The sequence below is a fragment of the Hemicordylus capensis genome, chromosome 4 (genome assembly GCF_027244095.1).
Source record: "Hemicordylus capensis ecotype Gifberg chromosome 4, rHemCap1.1.pri, whole genome shotgun sequence".
In the NCBI taxonomy this organism is placed as follows: domain Eukaryota; kingdom Metazoa; phylum Chordata; class Lepidosauria; order Squamata; family Cordylidae; genus Hemicordylus; species Hemicordylus capensis.
The window spans coordinates 23,218,549-23,242,770 of NC_069660.1; the positions used below are offsets into that span (position 1 = coordinate 23,218,549).

The 24,222-nt window shown below is 46.0% G+C and overlaps 1 protein-coding gene across 8 annotated transcripts; it reads left to right on the forward strand.

Annotated features, from left to right (window-relative positions):
- The first annotated feature begins 25 nt into the window (after positions 1–25).
- Positions 26–24,222, forward strand: AURKA (aurora kinase A). 8 transcript variants are annotated; one of them, XM_053250183.1, is made up of 10 exons: positions 196–231; positions 1,829–1,898; positions 2,496–2,555; positions 4,234–4,498; positions 5,804–5,900; positions 13,321–13,512; positions 14,613–14,751; positions 16,486–16,634; positions 17,107–17,281; positions 23,527–24,222. In XM_053250183.1, exons 3-10 carry the CDS (start codon positions 2,502–2,504, stop codon positions 23,716–23,718), a joined length of 1,263 nt encoding a protein of 420 aa, XP_053106158.1. In that variant the 5' UTR covers positions 196–231; positions 1,829–1,898; positions 2,496–2,501; the 3' UTR covers positions 23,719–24,222. The 8 variants fall into 8 exon arrangements, with proteins under 8 accessions (XP_053106152.1, XP_053106153.1, XP_053106158.1 ...); XM_053250175.1 differs by lacking the exons at positions 196–231; positions 1,829–1,898 and adding exons at positions 333–376; positions 729–777; XM_053250176.1 differs by lacking the exons at positions 196–231; positions 1,829–1,898 and adding exons at positions 333–376; positions 729–777 and having other exon boundaries at positions 5,819–5,900.

Genomic DNA, 24,222 nt, shown 5'->3' on the forward strand with positions numbered 1-24,222 from the left:
TGCAGGGGAGCCAACCGGCGCCCGGCATTCTCGATGACGAGGGGAGAGGCCCGCCAATCGGGGCGCGCTGGCGGTTTAAAGGGCGTTGAAAGAGGCGGACCGAAATTTGAATTAAAAAAGCGTTGGAGTGTTGTGGCAAAAAGGGAGAGCGATATATGAGGTGAGTCGGCTGGCAGCAAAGGAGCGGTAGTGAGGCGGTCTAGTCTGGGCCAAGGACGCGCTGTGGGGCTCGTAAGCGGGGCTAGGGTGCCGGCCAGTCCCTCTCAAGCTGCTTCGGTTGTCTGCGGAGGACTGGTGGGGGGCGGAAGAGAAGCTTTCTAAAGAGCTGTGGGAGGGCTGAGCGCAAGATGGGGGCTCATAGTTGTCTTTCACCCGGGTGAGGGGCGCCTCTGGGAAGTATGCTTTACACTGAAAATATGCATGTATCTCTGTAAAATAAGTGTTTTGTTTCTGGTACCTGGTTTTGCCTAAAACAATGCTTGCTCAGACTTGGGGATTTGATAAAAGAATATCTCTGTTAATAAATGGAATAAATTTCCCGAGGTTCTCTGTAGTGTTCTCAATAGAGAAGCTATTGGAGCTTGTAAAGTGATATGCAACCCCAGCTGGTGTTAGGTGGATGTGAAAAAAATTGTAGGTTTGCAGTTTTTGTGCAAGGCATATGTCATGAGAAACTGAAAGCCAAAAGTGTATTTTATTTACATTTCTATCCTGCTCTGCTTTCAAAGGACCTGGAGCAGTACATGGTTGTGTTTATCCACAAAACAATCCTGTGAGGTAGGTTAGACTGTGATAAGTGACTGGCCCAGAGTCACCTAGTGAATTTCATGGCTGATTGGGGATTTGAATTTGTGTGATCCCGGTCCTAGTCCAACACTCTAACCACTACACTACACTGGTGGTTACTGAGTGCAGTGGTGTATCTCAGGTTAACTGATATAAGGTATTGGACTTGCTTGTAGGAATGCATGCTTTTGTCTCCACTTGATGCTCAGCATGTGTATTTATAAATAAAATCATGTGAAGGCATAGTAAGTTACCAGTTACTAGTTGCCTTTCTCCTCCAAAGGTAGCCAAAGCTTGGATAGTGTTGCCTTTTGAACTTATTGCTGTTCGTGGAAGTGAGAAGTGCATATCATGACTGTGTCACCTTAATGGCACAGCAGGGAAATGCTTGACTAACAAGCAGAAGGTTGCTGGTCTGAATCCCCACTGGTACTATATGGGACAACAGTGAAATAGGAAGATGCTGAAAAGCATCATCTCATACTGTGCGGGAGGAGGCAATGGTAAACTTCTCCTGTATTCTACCAAAGAAATCCACAGGGCTCTGTGGGTGCCAGGAGTCGAAATCGACTTCATGGTGCACTTTACCTTGGAGAGGAGAGCTGGTCTTGTGGTAGCAAGCATGACCTGTCCCCTTAGCTAAACAGGGTCTGCCTTGGTTGCATATGAGTGGGAGACTTGATGTGTGAGCATTGCAAGATATTCCCCTCGGGAGATGGAGCCACTCGGGGAAGAGCAGAAGGTTCCAAGTTTCCTCCCTGGCATCTCTAAGATAGGGCTGAGATAGATTTCTGCCTGCAACCTTGGAGAAGCCATTGCCAGTCTGTGAAGACAATACTGAGCTAGATAGACCTATGGTCGGACTCTGTATATGGCAGCTTCCTATGTTACTATGATTTCTTAATTGGCTCATGGAAGAATTGGCAGGCAACTGTCTTGCGACTGGGAATAGCTCAGTTAATATTGGCCTTTGACTAGTACAATGAAGTATCTTGTTCTTAGTTAAAATAGCTTCCTGATTTCCTGTCCTCTCTTACCACAGGGTAGTTGGGGATGAAGGCTGGAACTACTTCCTGCACAATGATGAAAGCTTCAGGCATTTCCCCACACATGTCAGTTATTGCTAAGCTGCATTGGAGAATGCTGGTGTATGTTTACTACCTCCTTTGTTAGATGTCAGTGCCCACATGTTGGCAGAGTAGAAGTCAGTGCTACTTCAGGCTATTACTGCTTTGACACACATGGGTTGGTTAGCACATCCAATATATGATGGCTTGATTTTTTAAAGCATACTCATTTAAGAATTGCCGGCATAGGCTGTGGAAACAGCAGCCTCTAGTTGTGTAAGTGGGGGCCTGATTTAGGGATGTGCACAAACCTGTTCGAAGGTTCGAATGACAGGCGGTTCAGCCAGTTCGAAGGTGGTGGGGGATACCTTTACTTCTCCTGTTGCTTCCCTTGCCAGAGCTGCAAGTTAAAAGGGTCTGGCGGGGTGGCAGCATACCTCCCTGCTGACCTGTTCCCTTGACGGACCGGAAGTACTTGGTGCATGTGCGCATGCCGTGCATGTGAACGTGGTGGTAGGGGTAAGAGCACCCTCTCCTGCCATTAAAGGTATCCCCCCCCCCAGTTCCATGTACCTCCCTACTCCTGCTGTATAAATGTTGCATCCTAAACATGGTGAGTGACTGGATTTTGATTCTCTTAAGGTAATAATGGACAAAACTGGCAAGGAGAACTCAAGTGGGAGCACAAATCACAATGTCAAGGTAAGGTGATCCAGTATTTGACAGTGTGCAGATACTGGCTTTATTAATGTAAGTTGCAGTTCTTGCACAGAAATTTCATCGTGAGATGATTAATATTGATAAAAATAGATATCATTATTCAACAACATGTCAACTTATTAATGTGCTGCCCATATTACTAAAAATTAGCATGTTGAATAATGTTCCAGATCTCTGCTTTTCTGGTCTGTTTGGTTGTCTGTGTGGAAGAGGTATTACAGAACAGCTGAGAGAGGGGAAGGTAATGAACTGTTTGGGCAATCTGTGGGCAATGCCCCTTTTCTCCCTGGCATGTTTTCTCAGACAGGCAACAGGCTGCTGGAGTAGATACTCCCAAAGTCAACCTCCAGACAAGTAGTAAAATGTCCAACTCGCGCTTAGTTTTCTGCATTAGTGGTGTGCATGGAACCGCAGAGCTGCGGTCGGGCACTGGGTGGGGGGTTCCAATAAGAAATGGGGGGGGCGTTACTTACCCCTGAGACAACCACGCCGTAATTCACTGAGCAATCGGGCGGCAGGATATCTCCCTGCCGCCCGCTTCATTCCCCGCTCGGCGGCTCCGTCCTCCTTATGTACTCAGAAGAATCGTCCTCCAGTATTTAGAACCTTCAAAGCCCCGCTGGCGCTGGGCTGGCGGCGCCCAAGAAGACCCTGCTGCCCCCAAGACGCCCTGCGCCCCTTCTTCAGAAATCACCTCCCATTGCAAGGGGACGGCAGGAGAGCTGCCTGATGTCCCCCTTCCGCTTTGCCGGTCTGGCTGCAAATGGCTTCTAAGAAGCCCTTTTGCAGCGCGGCTTCTTAGAAGCCATTTGCAGCCAGACCGGCAAAGCGGAAGGGGACGGCAGGCAGCTCTCCTGCCGTCCCCTTGCAATGGGAGGTGATTTCTGAAGAAGGGGGCGGCAGGGGTCGTCTTGGGGGCAGCAGGGGTCTTCTTGGGGCGGCCGCCAGCCCAGCGCCAGCGGGGCTTTGAAGGTTCTAAATACTGGAGGACGATTCTTCTGAGTACATAAGGAGGACTGAGCCGCCGAGCGGGGAATGAAGCGGGCGGCAGGGAGATATCCTGCTGCCCGATTGCTCAGTGAGTTACGGCATGGTTGTCTCAGGGGTGAGTAATGCCCCCCCCCATTTCTTATTGGAACCCCCCACCCCATCCTCCTGAACCAAAACCACCCCGTGTCCGGACCGGTCTGGAGGCCTTTAGAATGGCCTCCGAACCGGTCCGTGCACATGACTATTCCGCATGGCTGCTTGTGTAGTATTCAACATGGCTGTTTGCAGGACTCCTTAAAAGTAGGGAGAGGAGAGCTTATCTTGTGGTAGCAAGCATGACTTGTCCCCTTAGCTATCTGCTTTGGTTGCATATGAATGGGAAACTAGAAGTGTGAGCACTGTAAGATATTCCCCTCAGGGGATGGAGCCACTCTGGGAAGAGCAGAAGGTTCCAAATTCCCTCCCTGGCATCTCCAAGATAGGGCTGAGAGAGATTCCTGCCTGCAACCTTGGAGAAGCCGCTGCCAGTCTGTGAAGACAATACTGTGCTAGATAGGCCAATGGTCTGACTCAGTGTATGGCAGCTTCCTATGTACTGCAGCTAATCATGATGGACTTCTTGGCCTCCCTGGTTTACAGATAAAGTGTGTGGTTTTTTCTTTTAAATCAGGCAGCTGTTCTGGATGGTCCAAGACGAGTTCCTGTAACCCACAACAGGACAGCTGGAAATGGAGTCCCTCCACAACGTGTTCTGACTCATTCAAATGTTCCCCAGAGAGTGCCTATTCAGTCCCACGCACAGAAACCTGCTGTTGCCAACCCAAAACGTCCCAGTCAGTCAACTCAACAGCAACCAACATCTCTCGTTCAGCCAACATCTCGGAGTCTAGTTCAAACTAAGCCTAATAGAACACCTCAGCAGCCTTACATATCTGGTAAAACCTTCATTGTCTCTTTCTCTGTAAGAAATCTGTTATGTCCTGTTCCTATATCAACATGAACAAATGACACACTTATCTATTTGTATGTTCCTTTGTTTTAAGGACTGTATTCAAAACATTTGTGGGTGCATAAATCACCAAAAACCGGCTTGGTGTTGTCAATACTATACTTCAGCACTATTTTCCCTGTGTGTGTGTGTTCTCCCTCTGATTCAAGATAGTATCAAAGGAATACAACCTGGTTTGCTATCCTAAACTTATCTGAAAGTAGCTAGAGACCTAGATCTGCATCTGGGAAAACCTCTTATTCAAATAACTGCTTAGCCATGAAGCTCACTGGATAGCCTTGAGCATTGGGCTTAAACAAAGTCATGGAGGACAGGTTTATCAATGGCTACTGGTTGGGTGGCTATTGGCCACCTCCAGCCTCAGAGGCAAGATGCCTCTGAACACCAGTTGCAGGGGAGCAACAGCACGAGAGAGGGCATGCCCTCACCCCTTGCCTTTGGACTTCCCGGAGGTATCTGGTGGGCCACTGTGTGAGACAGAATGCTGGACTTAGATAGGCGTTGGGCCTGATCCAGCTCTTATGAGCAAGCTGTAATTGAGAGCTAAGCTGCTTAACAGGTTTGATCAGAGGACAAAAGAGAACCACATATATACTAAACAAGTGCTTGTAGTGCAAGTGTTTGTGTCCAAAGTGCCTCATGTTTTCCCAATTACCTCTTAAAACAGGCCATAGGAGTCTACTTCCACACCTGAGTTATAAAAATGATTTTTAGGCTTTGTTCTTTTACAAGGACAACCAGCCAGTTGTCTTTATGAGTTTAACTATTGATGAGACCTGGCTTCTTCAAGAAGTCTTGTTTATTATTTGAATGGAAGCTTAGAAGCAGCTGCTTAAACCATTGTCTAATGTACAGCATGTTATGGCCTAAGTGCTGCTACTCCATAAAATATATCTACTACACTGATTTTTGTATTGCTGATGAGGCACTCTGATGTGAACAGTGATGTGCCCAGGGGCATCTGAAGTTCTTGTGACTAAAATGAGATGTACACCAGGAGATTTCCAGTTCAAGATACCACACTAGCTCTGGAGGAAGGGCAGAATACAAATGTTGAGTAAATGGAAGTTGACCATGCAAGCAGACTAGAATAGGAATGTTAATTGGTTGGCATTAGTGCTTGGGGTCAATGTAGTTATGTTCTTAAATTATAGTTCTGTTGAGAAGGATATTTTAAACACTTAATTGTGAGAAAATACTTGCTTCAAAAATGTGAGCTTGTCTTATTTAGCTTGTCTATATGCAGAAAAACCACCTGAACCAGAAGGTGTATCATATCAGAAGAATGAGATAAAAGGAACATCAAATCCAAAAACTGAAACCAAAAAGTAAGTTGTGGTGTTGACTTGATCTTGTGGAAGGATGTGTGACAGTGAATTCAACTGTTCTATGTATGTAGCTACTGATTAATAACATATAGCCATGGTAGAAGTATAGAGCAAAAGATGTTCAGTGCCTTTTTCTAACTCTTTCTAGTCTGCCCCTTGTCAGTTCTGCAATAATTCTAAGCTGAGATGCTTTGAACAAATGGGTTAATCACTGTGAAGTGAATACATCAGTCACCATTTCTTAGACATCTAAAGATGTGTTGGGATGCATCTAATCACTGGTGACTGACAAATAACCTGTTTAAATGCAACTTGTTGCATTTCAGCTAACTTTAAAAACACAACCTGATGTGCATTTTCCCTCAGAGGAGGGTTGTATCAGCAAAGGATGCTGGGTTGTCTCGACCTCCTGCTCCTAGGCAGGGCCAATCAAAGCTTCGGCTCACGGCAGGATGGAGGGGCAACCCCCTCAGACTCCAGTTCTTCGCCCTGTCTGCTCTGAGCAGGTGTCCTTTTCTCTGTGCTCTTCAGTTTTGCTGTTTTTTCCATACTGTCTGGTCCTATCTCCTTGCACTTTGCCCTCCTAGCCTTCAACTTCGAATTATTTTGGTACCTGGCATTAGTACAGAGGTTAGCAGGGAGGCATTAGGACCCAGTATTCCTCTGCCGCCATCGCCTCCTTTGGCCTTGTTTGTATTGCGCTGGAGATGCAACGCAGCGAGAGAGAGGCTTCTCCTTCTCTCTCGGAGGACTCCGTGGCGCACGCTGTGTGCCAAGCCGAGTGGGCAGCGGCTTTTTCTCCTGCGTCCAAACCTCGGCCCCACAAGACTCAGAAGGCTCACAAGGCCTCCAAAGGCAAGAGGCGGGACAAAGATGGGCCGAAAGAGAAGCGGTTGGCTGCCTGCCTTTCTTCAGGCAGCAGGGCTGTTTTGGAGCGTCGGGCAGCTCCAGCTACAGAAACCGCCGCTCCGATTCTGCAGCGGGAGCCTGAGAGCTTCAGCCGGTGAGCTTCCCAAAGATGTGGAAGGGCCCTCGGGGGAGGGGGGTGTTCCCGCCTCTGAGCCGCCTGCTAAGCGCGCGCGCTCGCCAGCTACAGCAGCGCACCCCCTGCTCCCCTCCAATCTAGAGCCGGGCAAGGAGGACATTCACCCGGCCTTTGCAGCGTTGTTGTGCTGTGTGGTGGCAGAGCAGTTTGCGAAGCTGCCCTGGCCGCCGGTCCCTTTCTCCTCCCAGCTGCTGCCTTTAGCTCCTCAGTTTCCCGTGCAAAATTCTCCAGCCGCCATTTTGGGCTCTGCCTCAGCAGCCCCAGTCGCTGCCCCGTCTTCCTCTCCTATCCTCCCTACTGGGGCTGGAGGACCTCCAGTTTTATCCCCTTGCCATCTATTGCTCCCCTCAGGTCCAATAGCCCTTCAGCCCCCTTCTCGGGAGCCAGTTTGCCCTTCTGATGTTTCTGATTCAGATAGGGAGGAGGGGGAGCTGTCTGGGGATGAAGATGATGTTCCTGCAGTTCCTCAGCAGGCCCCCGCCTGTTTTCACAGGCTGATTTCCCAGTCTTGCTTCATAAGGTTAAAAAGACCTTGCGATTGGGTGGGGGGGTTCCGCCTGTCACAGAGGGCGTTGAAGGGGATCCAGCGGTGCTCCCTTCCCTTCAGCCACCCGAAATCGCCATGCCTTGTCCTCAGTTGTTCCTGGAGCTGTTCCAGTCTGAGTGGGACAAGCCCACAGAGGGGAAAGGCCCCTCTGCCACTGTGAAACGTATGTATAACTCTAGTAGCTCTCTCATGGAAAAGCTCAGGGTGCCTCCGGTGGATGCAGAGGTCGCTGCGCTGGTGACAGGGGCCGTTCTCCCTAGGGAAGGCGAGGATGTCTCAAAGAATGTGGAGGATAAAAAATGTGATGCTGCCCTTCGTAGGTCTCATGAGGCCACTGATCTGTCCCTCAGGGCCTCCTCTGTGACGTCCCTCTTTGCCAGGGCAGCGGTCCTGTGGGTCAAAGAGCTCACACCTTTAGTGCCACCCGAATTGACCACTCTACGACAGGGCAAGAACAAACTGAGGAAAACAGTTACCTTCATGGCTGATTCCTCCTTAGATGCGGCTCAGCTATCTGCTCAGGCCCTAGCATCAGATGTTACTGTGGGTCGCCATTTATGGCTCAAAAATTGGAAAGTGGACCAAAAGTCTAGGTCCAATCTTGCCAATTCTCCATTCAAAGGGGGGAAGCTTTTTGGCGAGATTTGGACCCTATTTTGATAGAGACCACGGATAAGAAAAAGGTGATGCCTTCTTCTTTTTCTTCCTCCTCCCAGCGTCGGGATCGGCATTTTTCATCATCCTTATCTTCCTCTTCTGGTTTTAAGGGCTTCAAATCTTCCTTTCGTCCTTGCCAGAACAGGCAGGACCGGTCCCCCTGGTTTAAGGGTCAGCCTTCCTTTCGAGACAACAATTCTTTCCGGAGGGTCCAGCAGTCCGGCCAGCCTCCCAAGCCCAGCTTCAAGCGTAACCAGGCCCAATGACTGCCCACTGGAGCCCCAGACACTACAGGTAGGGGGCAGGCTTCAGCAGTTTGCACAGGTTTGGGCTCAGACCTGTACGGATGCCTGGGTTCGCCAGACGGTAGCCCAAGGCTACTCTTTGGAGTTCTCAGCTCGACCCCCGGACCGTTACCTTCCTTCGCCTCAGTCCCGCAAGGACTCCAAGCATCAACTGATATTGGAGGCTATTCATCATCTGGTTGCCATTCAAGCGGTCAAGCCTGTTTCTCTGGAGGAATAAAAGCTGGGGGACTACTCGATTTTATTTCTAGTCCCCAAGAAGAACGGGGAATGGAGGGCAATACTGGACCTTAAGTTTGTGAACAAATATCTCTGAAAAAGGGGGTTTCGCAGGGAAACCCTGCACTCGATCCTTATGGCTCTTCAGGAGGGGGATTTCCTAGCTTCAGTGGACCTCAAGGAGGCATATCTGCATGTGCCTATCCACGAGCTGGACAGACGCTTCCTGAGGTTTGCTTACCTATCTCATAATTACCAATAGCGGGCGCTACCCTTCGGTCTATCGACTGCGCCTCGGGTGTTTACCGAAATTATGGTGGCACTCGTGGCACACTTGAGGACCAGGGGAGTCCACCTTTACCCCTTTTTGGACAAGCTGCTGATCAAGTCAGCCTCCCTGCTCAGAGGCCAGCAGGATGTCCAGCTGACTCTCTCCATGCTGGAGGCCCATGGGTTCATAGTGAACTACCCCAAGAGTTCACTTCTTCCTCAAACCGAAGTTCTTCACCTAGGAGCTCTGATCAATACAGTCCAGGGGACAGTTTGTCTATCCCAGGAACGCAGAAACTCGTTAGCGTCCCGCTGTCGCACACTGATCTCCCGCCCCAGCTCTGATGTCCTGTCTCTGTCTCAACTGCAGGGACGGTGTCGACACTGGGCATAGTGCCCTGGAGTCGCTTCCACTCTCGTCCGCTCCAGGGGTTACTTCTCAAGTACCAGGATCAGGTGATGTGCAGATCCAGAATGTGCCTAAGACTGCTGCCTCGGGTGGTGTGGTCTCTGCACTGGTGGATGTCACCGGCCGTCAAAAAGGGGGTCAGGTTTCTTCCAGTGGGGCGTGTTCAAGTCACAACGGATGCCAGCCTCCAGGGCTGGGGGTGCTATTGTCAGCATCACGTGGCTCAAGGTCGGTGGTCCGCGGCCGAACAGGTCAACTCCATAAACTGGCTGGAGCTGCGTGCGATCCAGCTCTCCCTCATAGAGTTTCGGCCAGAAGTCCACGGTCACCACGTATTGGTGCGCACGGACAGTGCTACAGCCAAGGCCCATGTCAACCGGCAGGGTGGTTTGAAATCCCGTGCCCTGATGAGAGAGGCCTCGCTTCTGCTGGCATGGGCAGAGCAACATCTACTGTCCCTAGAGGCAGATCATGTAAGCGGAGTGATGAACACAGTCGCGGGCTGGTTAAGCCAGTCGCAGATAGACCCGGCGGAGTGGTCTCTGGATCCTCGAGTCTTCCAGCAGATCGTCTGGACGTTCGGTCGACCAGTCATGGACCTTTTTGCAGTTCCAAGCAACACCAAGCTGAGGCGTTTCCTCTCCAGGTATCGCTCTCCCGGGGCGGAGGGAGTGGATGCCTTGACTTTTCCCTGGCCGCCTGGCCTGTTATACGCCTTTCCGCTGTTTGCCATCATTCCGCAGACCGTTCGACGGGTCTGCCTGTTGAGAGCGGAGGTTGTGGTATTGGCGCTGCCGACCCTGGTTTTCGGACCTGGTGGAGTTGTCCAGCAAACCTCCACTTTCTCTGGGACGCGACAGCCACCTTCTCCGCCAGGGTCCAGTTTTCCACCCAGAACCAGAGTGACTCAATCTCGTCGCATGGAGATTGAGCAGGGGTCATTAGTAGAGTGCGGTTACCCTAGTTTGGTCCAGGACACTATTTTGGCTTCTCGTAGGCCTTCCACAGTTAGAATCTATCAGTCTACCTGGAAGGCCTTCGCTCTCTGGTGCGACTTACGGGGGGTGTTGCCGCTGTCCGCTACGGTGGCCCATGTGTTGGGGTTTCTACAGAGGGGTCTGGATGAGGGGCTTTGCCCCAATACACTGCGCCGCCAGGTTTTCGCAATTTCTTCGATTCTGCAGTGGCAGGGGACCTGTCTTCTGTCTCAGCATCCCCACGTGCAGAGGTTTTTGAAAGGGGCGGCTATACTCAAACCTCCCACAGTCCATAGGTTTCAGACGTGGGCCTTGAACCTGGTTCTCCGGGCTCCTACTAAAGCCCCGTTTGAGCCCCTATGGTCCGTTTGCTTACGTTTAAGGTCTTGTTTTTGGTTGCTATCACTTCCGCCAGGCGGGTTTTGGATCTGCGAGCTCTGTTGGTGCGGAAGGAACTATGTCTGGTTTATCCAGACTATGTCCTCTTATGCACCGACCCGACATTTATTCCTAAGGTCAATTCAGTGTTTCATAGGGCTCAAGAATTGATGCTGCCTTCATTCTGCCCCAATCCGCCTTCACCTAAGGAATGTGAATGGCATATCTTGGATGTACGTAGGGCGGTAAAGATTTACCTTAGGCGCACTAAGGTTTTTCGGGTATCGGATTTCCTCTTTGTTTCATTCAGGGATTGTTCATTGGGTAAACAGGTCTCAACATCCACTTTGTCGCGCTGGATCTGTCAGTGCATCAGGTTGGCCTACTCTGTCTTGGCTACCCCGGTTCCAGAGGGGATTACAGCCCACTCCACCAGGAGTGTGGCCTCCTCTGCTGCCTTCTCCACCTTGGCTCCCTTGGTAGATATCTGTCGAGCAGCCACATGGGCCTCACTCTCCACCTTCGTGAGGCATTACAAAATCCACGATTGGACCTCGGCAGATGCTGCTTTTGGGCGGAGAGTCTTGCAGTGGGTAGTTCCTTCTTGAGGCTGGATCTCACAGCTCCCTCCCAGTGGGTCAAAGCGGCTATGGTAGGTCCCAGCATCCTTTGCGGATACAACCCTCCTCTGAGGGAAAATGAATCGTTGGCACTTACCTGAAAGGTCATTTTCCTCAGAGGTACGGGTTGTATCTGCACCCGCCCGCTTGTTCATCCGGTCTATATATTCTTCTGTCCTGATTCCAGCACCCTTCTGTCCCCTATATTTCTGTGGGGTGGTTTCTTTCCTAGGGTGGTTTGTCCTCCCTGCGGGGTTTTTTTCAGTTAAACCAGGTGCTGTAAAGGGAATAGACTTTCTTGTCGGATGTACTGCTGTTTTGCTATGGCGCATTATCCGTTTGCCTTTTCTGCTTGTTTCTTACCTATTTTGTTCTGGAGCACGTTTTAGAGCTGGCTATGAACTGGAGTCTGAGGGGGTTGCCCCTCCCTCCTGCTGTGAGCCGAAGCTCTTATTGGCCCTGTCTAGGAGCAGGAGGTTGAGACAACCCAGCAATCTTTGTGGATACAACCTGTACCTCTGAGGAAAATGACCTTTCAGGTAAGTGCCAACGATTCATTTCATTCACAAATGCCTACTGATCGGAGAGAAGAGTCTCAGAAGTGCTGTAAGTGGCATAAGTAAAATCTTGGAGATGAGTAGTTGAAATGTGGTCAAGTATGCATAGATGCAACTGTGCCAGAGTTCCTTAACTTACCTGACTCATTAAACTGGACAGATGACAAATGAGGCTGAATGTGAATAAACACAAATGAAATAATTAGGCTTTACATACTGGCTGAGGCCTGAATAGCGAGTGACAATCTAGCAAAGAGGGTTGTGGTAGCTATCATGATGAAAATAACTGGGTGTAATAGCAGTGGAAAGCCATATTTCTCTCTTGGATTATTAAGGGACTACAAACAAAAGTGCCTTTAGCATAATGCCAAAATGATCAAGGGTTTGGCAAATCTTCCCTATGAGAGAGATTGAGGCATTGGGAATGTCTTAGTTTTAGAAAAAGAGTACTGGGATTGATGAAGATTTATAGTACTATGAATTGTGTGGAGAAAGATACTATTGCCTAACAAAACTGACTTGCTCAGAGCTGTCATAACTGTATGAAGTAATATGCAGCATTCATTGCCACAAGATGAGGCAGTGGCTATATGGCTTTAAAAGGGATTAGATGAACTAATGGATGCCAGTTCTATCTATGACGGTTGGCCATAATAGTTAAATGGAACCTCAATGTTCAGAGGAAGCACACCTCAGAATAGCAGTTGCTCTGGGACAAACTGAGACTGCAGGCTTTATGTTCTGCTTCTTAGAAACATCTGGTTGACCACTGTTGAAAATCAGATGCTGAACTAAATAGACTCTTGGTTGATTTGGTACAGTTATGTGTTGATGGAATCACATGCAATCAATGCCAGATTGTATTTCTAAATGAGAGAGGAGGATGTCTATTTGTTAAAGTTGAGTACTTACAAACAGAAAACTCTCCATATACTAGAAAGGAAACAAACGACTCATTGCTTGTAACCTTCTTTAATATCTCCTTTGATGCCCAGTAAGATAGGGCAGCTTATATGGTTGATATTAGGGTAAGAAAAGCCTCCTATCAGGACTCTGCAGTCACGATTCTTGATCGTGTGTCAGTTAAAAACAAGGTTGGGGGTGGGAAGCTTGGTCATAACTAAGCCCCAATTGGGTAGGATAAGCATACTGTCCTCTGATTTGGCACGAGGTAGGAAGAAATTGTCCTACCCAGCTGGGGCTGGGCATGATCAAGCTCCCCACCTCTGACCTTGTGTGTTAACTGACACATAATCAAACATGGGAGCATGCAGAGCTCTCAAATTAGGGGAGAATAAGTCTCCTAATGTTGATTGTGTGAACTGTCCTAGAACTTCCTTTAACACAGGAACAAGTGCATGATGAAGTAACTACTCACTACAGAGGCAGCATCCCCCCACACAACCTAATCTAAAATATAGCTTTAAATCTTGTAGAAAACAGTGGTCGCTTGATGACTTTGAAATTGGTCCTCCTTTGGGAAAAGGAAAATTTGGTAATGTGTATCTGGCTCGTGAAAAAGAAAGCAAATTCATCCTGGCACTGAAGGTTTTGTTTAAAACACAGTTGGAAAAAGCAGGTGTAGAACATCAACTGCGGCGAGAAGTAGAAATACAATCTCATCTTCGGTAAGCTTGAATTCAAACTGTCTCTCATGTGTTTGTAGAATTGCTGTTTCCTCAAATTGATTTTCGGTGGTAGGAAGCCCACCACCTTCAAGGTCTCTCCACATGGCATTCACATTGTGAAGCCACTCTTAAGTAAATTTGCTGGAAGTCATAGATGTAGTCCAAACCTAAAATGACTTGCTGCTGGCAAAGTATTTTTAAACTTTTTAAAATGAGCTCTGGTTTAAGCTGTATAACTTAGTGACAATCCTCAAACTTAACTAAAATGCGAAGTTCTAGACTACCATTCCCAGTCCCTGCATGCAGCTGGGATGCCAGCTGTCTCATGGAAGGAAAATGCCTACATTCATGCTTTTCTTTCCCCACATCTGATGGTAGGAAAACCTTATTGCATACATGGCTTGCCTTGAATGAATCAAACTTCACTGAATATTAGCTTTAGGGTGTGTGTTTAGCTGAGATAAATGGCTAGGACTAGGTGTTGAGAAATCCCTGCAAGGTGGCTTGAAGTGCACAACACAGTTCTTCAAAAGGATGTATCTGGCCTTTTGCACACAAGCTGCAGACTTTAATAGAACTGTCCAGCAGAGAGTTAGCACTAATTAACATTGCTATAAACTATGAGTCTGAAACTTTGAGTGGTGAGCAGAGATGTTTCCTATCCAGTGCTAACCAAAACATCTTAACTATATATCTGTTATCAAATCTCAGGCCTCATCTATGGCTGCGGAGTATATGCTATTGATTCTGGATGTTACACTCCTAAAGATCTATTAATCTGAGTACAAATTTTGGTAGATGGTGACTCTCCACTTTATGTAGCAAGGATTCAATCACTGCAGCATCTATCAAATTGATCTGATGTAATATTTTTTCTTAGAGTAGCTAAATCTTTCAAAGTACCACTTGGAACTATAAAGTCGAATAACAAATAGAACTGGTTTGAACGTAGTCAGATCTGCAATGACTTGGTATTGGTTGCAGGAGAATAACCTCCAATCAATCGTACTTTATTTCTTTAGTAAATGGGAGGGAGGCACAGAACTGCAACTTTTAAATAAATGATTGTTAGGTTGTAAAACATGAGCATACTTTTTTAGGCACCCCAATATTCTCCGGTTATATGGCTATTTCCATGACACTACGAGAGTCTACCTTATCCTGGAGCATGCGCCTCGTGGAGAAGTGTACAAAGAGCTTCAGAAACTTACCAAATTTGATGAGCAGCGAACGGCTACGGTATGCTTATACAAACATTAATCAGCTATGCAAATATGACCCAATCTAAAACACAGTTGCAAGTTTTGGTCCAAAGAAAGGCATAATGGGGCTCCTTCACAGACTTGAGACAGGGTTATTTCTTTTTGTTGGGGTTTCTTCTCTACATCCACCACTCCACCCCCAGAGAGGCAAAATGAAAAAGGGTTTTCTACCATCTTGGAACATCTAGCTGGGACAGTCTTTATGGCTGAATAGTAACTTCAGTTAGAGAACTCGTTTACAGAAGGAAGCAAAGAGTTGATGGGAGCAGAGAACTGTTGCAGGCTGCCTTGCTTTTCCTAAGGAGAACAATAGTTCACAACATTATATCCCACACAGCTAAGGTCATAGTGCATCTTGTGAGTAAGCTGAATAAGGTTTAGCTTGAAAATCCTTGCCTTCTAGGGAAACACTTAAGTCAAGCAGTTGGAGCTAGTGTCTGAAGAATGTAACACAGGACACATGGAGTATACTACAGTTATGCTGTAGAATATTACAAATATCAGGAAAGCTTTGTAGGGTCTGCGTTCTAATGAACTTCCATTTAATGACCTAACCTATTAGCAAACATTCAACACTGCTCAATGGGCTCACATGCCAATCTTGGGCAAAGCTCCAAACAAGGTGCTATTCTATATGGTACTGATTTTAATCTTTTCATGTGACGTTTGTAAACTGCCTTGGGATGTCTTGAAGGAAGTATAGAAATTTAACAACAAATAGTACAGGTCTGTTCTTGGTGCATGTAAGTGTATATGCCTGTATAACTTTTGTAGCAAAGTGATCCTACTGTTAAGTGAGCTGATTTTTTCCATTTCTTGAATATTGTTTGGAATACTCCTGCTGTGAGTCTCTCTTGAAATTATAGCCCTAATGACTATCCCTTGCCTCAGAAGATGGACTAGTAAATGGGGTGGGTGGAGGGGAGTGCTCATTTTGTGATGAGATGACCCTGTCGGTGAATGTAAGAGCTTACTCAACTTAGGCTCCAGTGTTCTTGCCATTATCACGTTTACTCAAATAGAAGATTACTCTGAAATTAAGATAACCCTCTTCTAAAAATATGTTATACATGTAATTATCCAAATGTCAGAAGACTCTGAATTTAAGATGACCCTCTAATTTCTAATATGTAAGAACTTGTGGACGGGGGTTAGTTCTGGATTCAGTTAAATACAGTACTTGGCTGTTGAAGAAAAAGGCTTCAATTTGATATATAAGTGTTTGTCCTATAAGAAGGTCTTGTATCTGTTGTTACTAGCTGAGCTTATTCTGCCTGGCTCCCAGAAGCCTCCCTGTTTACAGCTGCATCTCCAGGCTTGGATACTGCACTTCTGCTATGCTCAGGGGCTGCACCATAATGTGAGCTAGTTTGTTATACATGGGGTCAAGTTATGTAGTTGGCAATGGACTGGTCGCCCCTAGATTTGGGCTGCAAGTAACACAAATTGCAAAGGGATTAGAGTCACACTCCCTCTCCCTATGTGGGAGCTCAGCTAAGCAGACTCCAGAACTAGCTATTGTGAGTTAACTGGCATCTGAGGTCATTTTGGACTTAGGATGAACTCTAAAACTCCCCTCATCCTCTTGCAAGAGAGATAACACCTGATGCTAACAAAGCAATTAGTCCAGGAAGGGAAGGCAGATAAGACAAGAGTTCAGGCAATCTTTCATCTTGGCACCTTTGATCTTGCATTTTTGTTTCTTCCACAGTATATGACTGAACTGGCAGGTGCTCTATCATATTGTCATTCAAAAAGAGTAATTCATAGAGACATAAAACCTGAAAACTTGCTGTTGGGATCAAATGGGGAACTAAAGATTGCTGACTTTGGATGGTCTGTGCACGCTCCATCCTCTAGGTAAGAGCATTGAATGCCCAAGTTAAGAGCTAAAGTGTGTGAAGAACCCAATAGAATCAAAACTGGCTGACTTTGGCAGAAACTGATTTGAACTTTCTGTAAGCAATAAAGATATGTGCAAACAAGCAGAAAGTTCTGTGATAAGAGCTGAATGCAATGGCATGAGAGAAGGAAACTAGACTGCAGAGTTGGTGAGCAGATGCTGAACTTGGTTTTCCCATAAGGAGCTGATATTTTCAGCATTTAGCTGAGGTCAAATAGACCAAATATGCTTTATTGTCTCTAGCATGTTTTTAGTTATCATAAACAAAAGCTCACAATGTCTGGGAAGTATCAATCAAGATGGAGAATACAATTCTAGAAGAATGCAGGGGTGATGTGAGAGGTAGGAAATGCCCACAGCAGCTTCTGATTTGAGCACTTCTTCTTTGGGCTAGCAACCTCTTAACTTATACATAACTTTGTATTATAGGAGGTCAACCCTATGTGGTACCCTTGACTACTTACCACCTGAAATGATTGAAGGGAGAACCCACGATGAAAAGGTGGATTTATGGAGCCTTGGTGTCCTCTGTTATGAATTTCTTGTAGGAAAGCCTCCTTTTGAGGCAAAAACATATCAAGAAACATACAGAGCCATTTCAAAGGTGAGTTATAATACTGCTTGATCTGGATCGTGATCCGTTGCATTCATAAGCAATGGGTTCTGCACCTGTGCAGGGACCTCATGCATAGATTGACTGGCTCCTCATAATGCCCATTCTGCCCTGCACATGCTCCATGCTTCAGTTGAAATCAGCAGTTGGGGGCGCCATTCTCTCAGTTTCTATGTGACTGCCAATGCATCAACACCTTGTTGCTGGCTCCTAGATTCATCTAGATTCGTTTGCCTGAAAGAAAAGATAAGAAATTGGTTTCATTGTTCCTATTTGACTTTGGACTGTATTTGACTATCCTTACGTGTTACGGATTGATTATTGGTGTTTTGGGGACTTTTTCAGTTGGCTCCAAGGCTGCAGCCTCAAGGCGCGCCTCTAATGGCAATGGAAAACAAGCAAACGTTTAAATGTTGTGTGGACTGCCAGGCTAAATTGCCATTGACTTACTATCATGACTCATGTTTGCTTGCTTAGGAGAGCAGCATAACCCAGTTGCATGCAAGATATGCTGTTCTTTCTCAAAGCAAACTTGGAAAAATTGGGTGCTATGACTACATGCAGTGCTTTATGATGAGGCATTCCACCCACCAACACCAAGAACAAACTACCCCTCGACATCAGGGTCAGGATCGAGATTAAAGTTGACATCATAATCGAGCATGCAGGGATCTGCAGACATGCAGTCTAAAACTGCTGCCAAGGATACAGAACAGATGTTTAAGAGACCAAAGGAGGTTCAAAGTCGCTGCACAGACATAAAGACAAGAAGAGGAAGCCCTCCTTGGATGAGGAAACAGATTCTTCACTGAGAAAAAAGCATTGTATCAAATCAAAATCAAAGGGCAGTATGCCTTCTTCAGTACTGCAAGCCTATAGCCCACCTTCAACATATTCATCGGATCCATCAATGGCGCACCCCTTGAGTTTGACGTCAACATCAATGGAGGAAATGCTTGAATTAATAGACTCCAGGTTGTGCCTCCAAAAGTTACACATCTGCCATCTTGAATTGGTGTAGATGACATCACAAACTATGCCATTGAGGTGTCTCGGTGCGTCACTCAGTGCAACGGTACCCAATTTGGTTCAAATGGATTAGGCAGTCCACAAATTGGCCTGCTTGCACATCAGATGTTCACATGGCTGCCATCTTGAATTGGAGTGGATGACATCACACACACCACACCATCCCTATGTGTCCCTACAGCTGTAGCAAATTTGGTTCAAATCGGTTAGGTGGCTCACAAGTTAGCCCACTTTACACATTCACCATTTTAGATTAGTAGATGATATCACAAACTATGCTGTTGAGGTGTCTCTACAGCTGTACCTGATTTGGTCTAGGCATTGCAAAGTTGATGGCAGGGGGGTGGGGAATGCCAGGTGATCTCATAAGCCTACTGGAAAGTTGGCTAAAAAGAGGATGCTTCTGATCACGCCCCCACTGCAGATGCTTATTCATCTGAATCCTCAGAACCAGATTCGGCTGGGGCTAGCCATCCTTCTGATCCACCTTTTGGTAGTACATCCAATACATCAACTTCGCTCTCTGAGGTACTAAAGACCTATCATGTCCAAATCAGGGAAATGGTGGAGGGCTTGGGTTTGGACGTAAAACAACCAGAGGCAGATCTGCAGGACCCAGTCTACAATATGACAGCCTCCCAAGACATCACATCTAGTGGCACTCTCCATGCTGCCTCTGATTAGTAAGGCAATGCAGTCAGCATGGGACGTGTGACTGCAGTAAGTCCAGATGCATTATAGGACAGGCTTGCTGAGGTGTACAGGAAGATTACTGCCATCACTAGGCAACACCTGAGCAAATTCAAGCATTTAGCTGAGACTGAGTCGTGGGCTATGGGAATGGCAGTAACAATGTGCCATCACAACTGGCTAAGATCTACAAGCTACAACAGGATATGTGACCAGATAGAGAACTTGGCCTATGTTCAGTGAGAGCACAGACTCCACTATGGAGTAGCTTAAAAAGTCAAAATATAGAGCTAAGACTTTAGCAAAGCGAAACATTGCACAACATTGTGTTATTGCCCATATGGGAAACAGACCAATTACAGACACAGGACTGGAAGGATTTCCGGCGACAATACAGGCCATACCAAAGAAATAAGGGCTTTGGTCAGAGGCTGAAGGGCCAGAACATTGGGCCTGCTAAAAGCAAAAAGCCAAAGCAAGCGGACTCTGATCTGCTCAACTGTCCACCACAATTTTGAAACACCAGCAACCACCTGCCAAAGCACACACCTGCTTTGTAGTTGCCATCAGTTCCATCAAGATGGCAAGGCATGCCACCACATAACATCAGACCAGTGGGTGCTTAGAATTATCAAGACTAATTACGTTATAGAGTGCAAGAGTGTGCCTGTTTTCGGGAATTAAATATACAAGAGCAACCCCGATATTGCTGAGGAGGGGCAGGTGCTGTTGGAGAAAGAGGCGATCGTCTCTGTGTGGTGGGACGGAGATGATGTCTGGATTTTATTCACGTTATTTTCAAATCCCGAAGAGGGATGGGGGAATTCGGTCAATCATGGACCTTCAAGGCCTCAATTGGTTCGTGTGGATATGCAAGTTGCAAGAAATACTGCCTCTTTTGTGCAAGCAGGAGTGAGTGGCAATGTTAGACTTGAAGGATGCATACTACCATATAGGAATAAAAGAAAACCATCACAGATACCTACATATTTTTATGTCTAACCTAGAACCAAAAAGGCACATGTTACACTGGGGCAATTCTGGATGTGCAGTTAAAAAAGGCATTCTTACCAATAGAGCAATATCAACAAATTGGAGATCTGGGTTATGACAGATGTTACCTACTAGGGTGGGTGGTACATTGTGCTGAGCATCAGGTGCAAGGCCTGTGGACAGTGCAACACTAGTTTCAACTCATAAATTACTTAGAGCTACTGTTTGTGTTTATGGGGCTGAAGGCATTAGAACCCTTGCTATGCAATAGGGTGTGCAGTTCCAACTTGACAACACCACTGCCATAGCATATCTCAACTGGGGTGGAGGGCAGCAGTCTCCTACTCTCTTTGAACCTTGAGCTAAAAAATATGGGAATCGTGCATCAGTCACAGTGTATACCCTCTGGCTGTATACATCCGTGGTGTGGACAATGTGCTGGCAGACAACCTCAGCTGTGCTATGCAGTACTACCAACACAACGATTGGGAGATCAACAGCATCTATCTGAGGCGGGTGTTCGACTTATGGGGACATGCGGTTGTGGACGTGTTTGCAACTGCTGCCAACAAAATGTCCAAAATCTTGCTTGTGTGCCAGTTTGTTTGATTTCTATACCACCCTTCCAAAAATGGCTCAGAGCGGTTTACACAGATAAATAAATAATATGGATCCCTGTCCCCAAAGGGTTCACAATCTAAAAAGAAACATAAGATAGATACCAGCAATAGTCACTGGAGGTACTGTGCTGGGGGTGGATAGGGCCACATTAAAAGGTGCCTCTTTGCCACGTTAGCAGGGGGATGTGTTCCAACATGTGGTGGGTGGGGAGGGCTTCTTTACCTGTTTCTGTCTCGGCCACATATCAACCATGTACTGGCACAGATCTTGCAGGACAAAACTACTGGGATTCTGGTGACGCTGTGGTGGCCTCACCAGCCATGGTTCGCACTGCTTCTCAAACTCTCTAAGGGGTTTTCTCACAAAGTGCCACTACGACCAAATCTTCTGGTGCTAGATGGAGGGGCGGTGCAGCATCCAGATGTAAGGGCTCTGCAGATGATCGTTTGGAGAGTCGGCTTCTAAGGAAAATTCTAATTAACAATAATCCTCTAATAAGGAGACCATTGGCGCAGTGGAGTTTGTCCTCAGTTTTATCAACATTCACAAAGAACCCATTTGAACCTCTGAGTGAGGTTTCACTGAAGTGGCTCACCTTGAAAACTTTCTCCATAGTGATCAGTACTGCGAGACGTGTAAGTGAATGGACGCCATTGCGCAAGACATTCCTTATATTCAGTTCTATCCTCATAAGGTAGTCATGCAGTTAGATCCACAGTTCCGTCCTAAAATAGTGACGGAATTTCATTTAAATCAAGACATTTTTACCTACCTATTTCCAGAATCCAGAGTCACTGTTGGAAAAGGCACTGCATTCTCTGGATGTGAGATGTTCTTGCTATACTATCTAGAGGAAACAAAAAAAAATTAAAAAATAGAAAAACAAAAAGACTACTTGTCACCTACCAAGGTGGGGCCAAGGGACAACTGATATCTCAACAGAGACTCGCACATTGGTTGGTGGAGTTAATACTGCAGCATATAAGCTCCAGGGTATAGATCCACCATGTAAAATACGGGCACATTCAACTAGGGCTTATGCATCCTCAGCGGCAAATCTGTCTGGAATCCACATGGCTGACATCTGCATGGCTACAACATGGTAATCACAGCAGCTATTCATTAAACATTATGCCATTGATGTGCTCTGCTGAGCTGGCAGGTTTTGGGAGAAGTATTTTGAAATGGGTGTTGCCATAGGCTTCAGGAGTTACTGTACCTGCCACCATGGTTGGAAGCTGGCTAATCACCCATTCTTTAATGCAATTGATCATGATCCATAAAAATGTTCCAAACAAATGTTGGAAATGTGGACATTGTGAAGGAACTTTTTTTCATATGTGGTGGTCTTGCGGGAAGGCAAAGGCTTTTTGCGATATGATATATAATGAGTTGAAGAAAAAAATTTAAATGACATTTCCTAAGAGGCCAGAATCCTTCCTGCTGCGAATAACGCAAGGAGAGTTTTCCAGAAGAAACTTAACATTTTTAATGTATGCAACCACGGCGGCCAGAATAGTATATGCGCAGAAATGGAAAGACAATGAAATGCCCTCAAAAGAAGGTTGGTTGATAAAAATTTTGGAATATGCTGAGATGGCAAAACTTACAGTACTGATAAGGGATGAAAACTTGGAATCTTTTAAAGAAGATTGGAAACCATTCTTTCTATACTTAAAGAACTATTTTTCTAATATGGACCTTTCAGCAGGGTTTGAAAATTAGTAATAGCAGGTTGGGTAGAGTAAAATTGAGTTTGCAATGTGTAGGATATATGTTTTGAATTACTATAGCAATGGTTGACTTGTATAGTTAATGAATCATGCAGATTGATGAGCGGGAAGTCTATATTTACTTAATTAGATGTAACGGGATTGTTAAGATATTGTAAAAACCAATTAAAAAAAATTTTTTTAAAGCAGTTGATCATGATCCAGATAAACAGGTTGCTCACCTATTTATGGTCTGGTAGTGATTTATTGTATCTATAAGACCCTCCTGACCCACCCCACTACAGTAGCATTTAGTAAAAAACAAAAACAAAAAAGCACTTACCCATATGGTCACTAGAAGATCATCAGGATATGGCAGTCTGCAAGAAACTGAGAGAAGGATGCCCCCAACTGCCGATTTCTATGGAAGCATGGAGCATATGCAGGGCAGAGTGGGCGTCATGAGGAGCTAGTCAATCTACCCACGAGGTCCCTGCACAGGCACAGAACCCATTCCTTATTAATACAACGGATCACTACTAGATCATAAGTTCCAAGTGAGCAACCTGTTTATCTACTAAAATTCAAAACTGAGCAGGCTTTGACACATAGTTGGCCCTAATAGTTATTGCTCTGTTATGGCTTTGGGGCTTTTTCTAACAAATCAGCATGGCTACCTAACGAGTTTTCAATACTGACTAATGTTGCTTGTCTAAGCTGTCCGCCCCTGATTATTTCATCCTTTGCAAATAGGTTTTAAATGGCTCTCGTGGCACTCCTAAGCTCCAGTATCCTCCATGTAACCCACCAAGAGATTAGAATTTCCACTTGTCGAATGGGTCTTGACACATCTGCCCGGCATATTCTATTCACCTACTGTAATGAGAGGTGGGGCCCTTTCTGTGTGGGTTCTGCACTAGGGAGGCAGAATGGAGCAGAGCAGACTGTACAAGCAAAAGAGGTCTCCCTTTTGAGGTAGCTCAAGAAATGGAGAAGGAGAGCTATTTAAATGATAGGGTTGTAGGGAAATACAAAAGAGCTAAAATTAAATGGGACTGGTCAACAAAATTGGAGGCTAACATTGAAGGACTACTGCTGGGAGTGGGAGGGGACCTGATAGCTATTCCTGTAACAGCCTGTGTGCTCTGAATATGCCTTGCATCTAATGACAACTATTTATTTGGGTTACAGGTTGACTACAGATTTCCTTCTTTTGTAACAGAGGGAGCTAAGGATCTGATTTCAAAGCTCTTGAAGCACAATCCGTACCACAGGCTGCCACTGGAAGAAGTGCTTAGACATCCATGGGTTACAGCAAACTCTAAAAAATCTTCAAGGCACCAAACTGCTGATACCGCTGCTACTAACACAAGCCAATCGTAGGATGATGGATGCAGCTTTCATAGTTAATTACATTTCAATGTAATCAATATAGGCTGCTTAAAGTTGGATTTTAAAAACACAGAATATCTTGCATTATGATCTGTTGACTGTGAACCTTATAAAATGCAGCTCAATCTTATGATTTTCCTGTTGGCGCATTATCACAGGTCATCTAGTAGTTTTGAGTATCTTAACATACTTGAAGTCCAGTTGCACATGGTTCAAACACTGAGGCACAGTTGGAGGTCCTTCTCAACCACATGACTGTCATTTGTGTTGGTTTACTCTTTTCTTGATAGCAACATAAAAAGGAGCTGTGGCTTTCTACAACCGTGCAATAAAATGCCCTTTGAGGCTAAAGTTAACTGCATGTGCAGTGATGTGAAATAGGTAGAATTGTATTCTGCAATTGTATGTGCAGTCCCTAATTGTTCTGTCCTGTCCTGTCCTTGGTTGTGAGGCCTTTGAAACTTCTATTGAATAAAGACTTATTTTTAAGGAACA